The 6,251-nt window shown below is 39.5% G+C and overlaps 1 protein-coding gene across 1 annotated transcript in view; it reads right to left on the reverse strand.

Annotated features, from left to right (window-relative positions):
• Positions 1-2,019: 2,019 nt before the first annotated feature.
• CUNH17orf75 (chromosome unknown C17orf75 homolog) overlaps positions 2,020-6,251 on the reverse strand; it is an 11,441-nt gene continuing 7,209 nt past the window's right edge. Inside the window, exons 7-10 of the mRNA XM_010642384.2 lie at positions 5,391-5,455; positions 4,978-5,114; positions 4,515-4,618; positions 2,020-4,080 (exon numbers count right to left, since the gene is read on the reverse strand). Coding sequence (XP_010640686.1) covers positions 3,865-4,080; positions 4,515-4,618; positions 4,978-5,114; positions 5,391-5,455 — 522 coding nt within the window. The 3' untranslated portion in view covers positions 2,020-3,864. The remainder of the gene's footprint in view (positions 4,081-4,514; positions 4,619-4,977; positions 5,115-5,390; positions 5,456-6,251) is intronic.

Below are 6,251 nucleotides of genomic sequence, written 5' to 3' on the forward strand. Positions count from 1 at the left end.
TAAAGACACAGTCTCACTGTGTAGCTCAGGCTGGCCTTGAACTCATAGTGAGTGATCTTCCTGCCTCAGCCCCCAAGTGCTGGGGCTATAGCTCCAAATGTTCTTTCATGTCAGTTTCTTCTAAATGCTACTTCCTGTATGTTATTTTTAAATATTTCTAAATGTTGAAGAAACTATCCCAAAACCAGCTTCCAAGTGCAGTTCAGCCTAAAGGTCAAAGCGCCTATTTTTATTTGGAGCATGGAGAAGCAACTTCCCTAGAAGGAAAATTCAGGACCCTCTCTGAGCAAAGGTGTAACAGTGGGTCAATTCCAGAGGACAGACCCAAATCTGCTTAGTTAACACTGCCTCAGCCTGGTTTCCCTTTTTACTTTTGTTTTTCCCCTTCTATCAGATTCTCATTCTTCCAATAAATTAGTAAGATACGATAATAATTTTTAAAATGCTAATAGGAGCTGGGTGTGGTGGTCCATGTCTGTAAGCTTAGCATCCAGAAGCTGAGGCAGGAGGATCATTATGGGTTCAAGGCCACCTTGGACTACATAGTGAGACCCTGTCTCAAAAAACTAAGCCAAGCTGGGTGTGGTGGCACATGCTCTTGGGGGGCTGAGGCAGGAGGATCACTGTGGGTTCAAGGCCAGCCTGGGCTACATAGTGAGTTCCAAGGCAGTCTGAACTACACAGTGAGACCCTGTCTCAAAACAACAAACAAAAAAATAGAAAACGAAAACAATTTAGTGAGCACCTACTCTGTGCTAGGCACTGGGGTAAGCATTTTCACAACTCCTATGAAGTGAGTATAAACATCCTCATATTATACACAGGGAAAAGTTTAGGGTTTACTCACTTTCTGATAGTAGATGGCATTTCTGGATTCACACCTAAGAGATTTGGCTCCAAAGTTGATGCCCTCAGCTGGGAGGTTGGGAGTTCAGGGCACTAAACATGGACTTGTGCAGGGTGTGCCTGAAGAGCCAGCCTCACTGCATTAGGCCCAGGGGCATGCAGTAAGCCATGAACCTCGGGACATTTGCTGACTTGGAACAACAGGCTCCACTTCTTCAGCCCTCCTCCCAGGAGTTTTCAAAAATCCCCACCGCTATCAGTCCATTCCCGCTGTCACTCCTGATTTCTAGTATCCAGGCATGTTCGCCTCTTGGCCACCTCCACACTCTGTCCACAGGAGTCAGTCTGTGGGGCAGTTAGCTCAGCAGTCAGAAACTGAGCTGCCTTCTCAGACCTCCAAGTGGAAACCCTTCATTCAAGGTAGTGGGGTCTCCTAAAATGGTGAGGGAAATGTGGTCCTAGTAATTGAATCTGACCTCTGAGATGACAGCAACCTTTCCTAGCATTTGGCGTAAGTGACCCACTGGTAAAGGGCAGACATTTTGTCACGGTTAACAGTGAATGAGAGGGGGCCAGGGATTTAGCTCAGCAAGCCTGCCCTGGAAGCACGAGGTCCTGAGTTTGAACTCCAGTACCGCCCCCCAAAAAAATAGTGACTAAGAGGAAAAGGAAGTGATGGCTCCTGTGTGTCCCACAGGTGTGACTTTCTGAACAGTGAAGAAAACTGTTCAAACTTGCTTTCAGATCCTTCCTGCAAGCTGCAGAAGGTGTATCCAGCAAGTGTTTTGCTTTTGTCCAACATGCACCTTGGTACAAGTATAATTTTCCCACCAACTTGTGGGAGTAAAAATGTCAGGCATAAGAATTAAGTTCATTAAAAATGACTGCTTTGATTAGAAGCTGTTTTATTATTACAAATTACAGATAAACAGACCATTTTTGATACACGATAAAACATTTCCTGTGTATAGCACACAAATAATATATGTTAATTTCACAGCTGAACAAAAGATTTTTCTTTTTTGCAGTACTGGGGTTGACCCAAGGCCTTTGCACTGAGCTACATTCCCAGCCTTTTAAAAATATTTTTATTTTAAAACAGGGTTTTGCTAAGTCCCTAAATTGCTCAGACAGAAAGCTATACCTTCAGGGCCAGGAATTTAGCTTAGTGGTGCCTTTCCTGCCTTGCAAGTGCAAGATCCTGAGTTTTATTCCCGGTACCGGAGGGGGAAAGAAAAGCATAGGAAAACTATACTTTCAGGGAGCATTTCTGTATTGCTCAGACAGGACTTGAAGTTGTAGTCCTACCTCAGCCTCTCAAAGTGCTGGGAGCAAAGCATGTGCTACCACACCCATCACTGAACAAATCCTTCTTAAACTTTTTTAAAAGTTAGTAATTAGCTTATTAAAATTTGAATACAGTACATTGCTGATCATGGGCTCTGTGATCAACAAGATATTCAGTTCCATGATACCTTTTTCCTTGTTTACAACAGTGATACTGAGTTTGTCAGACTTATTTCTTAATTAAGTCTACTGTGTACAATTATGTATTGAGTCTACATTACAAAAATATATTTATAAACAGATCACGTTAACCCTTGCCTATATCTGTAAATAAATTGAAGCAGGGAGTAACAATTTACTTTTAAATACCATCTACAATGTGGACTTTGGAATGATATTATGAATTTGAAAGGGAAAATTTCTTTTCAAGACTCAAAATGTTGATATCATTATGCTACTTAAAAAAATTGTTTTCCAAGTGGGCAACAGAGTGTACAAAAAGACAGACTCAAGGACTGTATCATAAAACTGCTGATTTTCCAGCCATGCTGAATACTATAAAAGACTTTTTTCTATACTGCCTATAATCTAGGTTATTAAACTTTAAAGTCCTATGAAAGCATTCATGAGGATCCTGAATTGTATTTCTCATTAAAGGAAAACAAAAGTCTGGTGAGTCATGTCCCTAAGTCACAGCTCAGCACTTTGTGTGAATGTGCAGCCATGAAGCGCGCTCCTCAGTCTGTGGGCGTGGGCTCTCTGAGCATCCTGAAGGCACCGAGAACGTCAGACTCCTGATCTTCTAAACAGATCGTTCTCAAGTGAATTTAGTAGAGGGCTATGCAGAAGAAAGGTGTGTGTAGCTGTAGCTGGCTTCCATGGGAATTGCAGAGGCTATTTGAGGGCACTTTGAATTGATTAGGAGAAAAACAATCAGACTTGTAACAAATGTACAAAAAACTAAAATCAATGAGAAATGAGTACTGATGTGCAAAGAATCTGTTTGCATTCTTTGCTAGTTTCCTCATAAAATTTATGTAAAAGAAAAATAGAAAACAGGCTCTAGACAGATACCCATGAGCAAACAAATGAAGAAAAGCAATGTAAGGCCGTCTTCTGCAGCAGCCTCCCAGAGAATGTTGTATCCTGAAGCTCGTGCATCTATTTTGAAAGTTCATTTACTTTCTTATACAACCATGATTTATTTGCATATTAACCTAAAAGCTGGCTTCATCATCCATACCAACTATCAGACAAAAGAAAAAAAGTATCGGGAGGCGTTCACAGAAGTCACAAAACCACCTCTGACATTTTTTAGGCAACAAATTTCTGAAGTTTATAATTTATGGGACAATCAAAAGTCTAAAATGCAAATAGTTTTGAGACCGGGTCTCCATATGTACTTCAGGCTGGCCTTGAACTCACTATGTAGTCTAGGCTGGCCTTCGACTTGATGGGATCATCTTCCTGCTTCAGCCTCCTAAGCACTCACATTACAGAAATGAATCATCATACACAGCTAAAATTCAAAATCAACACATATACCCACCTATGACTCAGTAAAGATGTTCCTCCTATTTCTATGTTTAATTAAGTTAAAATTTAAAAGTAAAAAGTAAATCTGGTATGTTTCAAATAATCTTAAATAGTCGTCCTATGAACAATTAGAACTATTGCAATTTCAAACACCACAACTTGAATATACAACTTCACAGTCATCTCAAAACTTGATCAAAAACTTTGGGCAAGAGCTTCTTTCATGAATTCTTCTAGGACTGCTACCACATTTTTGGCTTCAGGCATTTCTTCATGTTCCACTTTAACAATCTTCAAAAGGATATCTCCACTACCACAGTTTTTTAGGAACATGTAACATTTAAACAAAGCATAATGATTCGTTTCTGCCTGCCGGATAAATCTCTTCAAATTGTTTGTGTCTTGTATGGCCTAGAAAAAGATTAGCCACTTAAATGTGTTTAATGAGACAATAATGAAGCTTAAAAAAATATCTCCTACCCAACTGAGAGCTCAGCATGTGTTGCTAAGATGTTTGCTTTTTATTTTAAATACTTGTCATTCTTATGGATAATGTGCTTTGCCCTTGTTAGAACAAAATCTCACCTATAAAGTAAAAACATTTTTATATCACAAATTGTTAAGATTGATGTCCCCTAAATATAAGCAAGCATTTACTGGAAATGAAATTATATGTACGCAGAAGCTACTAAAAAATTAAATGCTTTCTGATAATTCCAGTTTTGAGAATGTCCTATTTAAGAGACACCACAGTTGTAAAGTAGATGTGTTATTCTGTCCCTGCTTTGATTAAAACTCAGACAAAAAAATTGTATGTGACCCTTGGCATATAGCCAAATTATTACCTTTAGTTTAAAGTTTTCCAGTACTTGTCGGAAAAGAAACGGGTTACCCCCTTCAACACCATTTAAAAAAGCCTGCATCCAATCCTCACAAAATCGGTTGCTTCCTATAAAATATTTTAGAGAAAGAAAGTAAATGAAAATGCAACACTACAAAACACAAGACATGTATTTCTTTTTATTTTTTGGTTTTTATGAGACGGTCTTTCTATGTAGTTCAGGCTGGCCTTGAATTTACTAAAGCTCAGGTTGGCCTTGAATTTGCAGAGATCCTCCTGCCTCAGCCTCCCAATTGCTAGGCTCACAGGCATGTGCTACCATGCCCAGCCAAAAACTACTATTTTCGGAAAGTTTAAGATAACCATGAAAAACTACAGGAGGCAACAGGATGTTTGAATCATTTGTTCTCAGTGCAAAGAGGGAAAATTCTAAGAGGTCGAAGAAGGCACTTCAGTTTACAGCTCACCTGCATTGTAGACCTGAGGCTGGGAGCTACTGCAGTCAATGACCACAGATTTATGCTGCTCCTCTGACATGGCCATGCACAGTGACGTCATGGTGCCTTCGTGAATGAGTCCTTGAAGACTGGCCACACTCAGAAACCTGTCACACACACAAATCATTTCCCACAAACAATCTTGAAGGATAGGAGGGAGAAAACTACTCATTCTGCACTAGAGATGGAAAGATTAAAAACTAATAATCAGTGGAAAAGGTTCTCTCTTTGCAAAAATAGTATTCTTGGATCCCTGGTACCAAAAACAAAAAACAACAACAGAAAAGTATTCTTGGGCCAGGGATATAGCTCAGTGATGCCACTGCCTTCCTCGCAAGCGCAAAAGTTTGATCCCCAGTACCAAAAAAAAAAGTATTCTTTACCTGTTAATGTCCCTCTTGGTTTTTTCATCTGATTCTTTAACCTCAACAGGAGTATAACTCAGAGCCTATGAGAGAAAGATAAAGCCTGATTTATTTCATTCCTTCTTATTAGGGAGTGACTTCTAACTAAATGTTACCTCCCTAATAACTACCATACCAGTCATGACTGAGGGGCACTGCCCACAAGCTCTGCAGAGCCTTGGTATTTTCGTTTTTTGCTTTTGGAAGAAAGGAAGCAGCTACATATATTGAAGATTACAGGGTAGCAGAAACACGGAGAAGGGCAAAGGAGAAAAGAGGGTGAAGGGAAAAAGGGTTCAAACAGGAAAAAAAAAGGCCAGAGCCTTGTTCAACAACTGCTCATTAACATTTGTTATACAGTTACAGTGACTTTGGAATTTTGTTTTCCTTTTCAAATTGTTTTGGAAATTGCAGCTCTCCAAGATCACTTCAAAAAGTGAAAAAATATTTTTTGCCCTATTTTTTTGTTTTGTTTTGTTTTGTTGAGACAGGGTTTTGATATGCAGCCCAGGCTGGCCTTGGACTCATGGTGATTCTCCTGCATCAACCTCCTCACTTCTGGGATTATAGGTGTGCACCATCACGCCCCAGTTAAAAGTACTTAGCCAGCATCTTAGCTCAGTGATTCCGCCCCCTGCCTCATAAGCACAAGGTCCCAAATTCAATCCCCAGTACCAAAAAAAATAATAATAATTATTATTATTATTTTTAAATATTTCTCTTATTAGGAAGAATGGGCCAGTATTTGCAATTCAATCCTACCTTAACAATATAAATTTTTAGGTCCGAGTAAATGAAGTGTGGCCTGTCTGGACAACAAACATACTTTGTTTTTTTTTT

The sequence above is a fragment of the Fukomys damarensis genome, unplaced genomic scaffold (assembly GCF_012274545.1).
Source record: "Fukomys damarensis isolate Sample0158 unplaced genomic scaffold, DMR_v1.0_HiC HiC_scaffold_13, whole genome shotgun sequence".
NCBI classification, from domain to species: domain Eukaryota; kingdom Metazoa; phylum Chordata; class Mammalia; order Rodentia; family Bathyergidae; genus Fukomys; species Fukomys damarensis.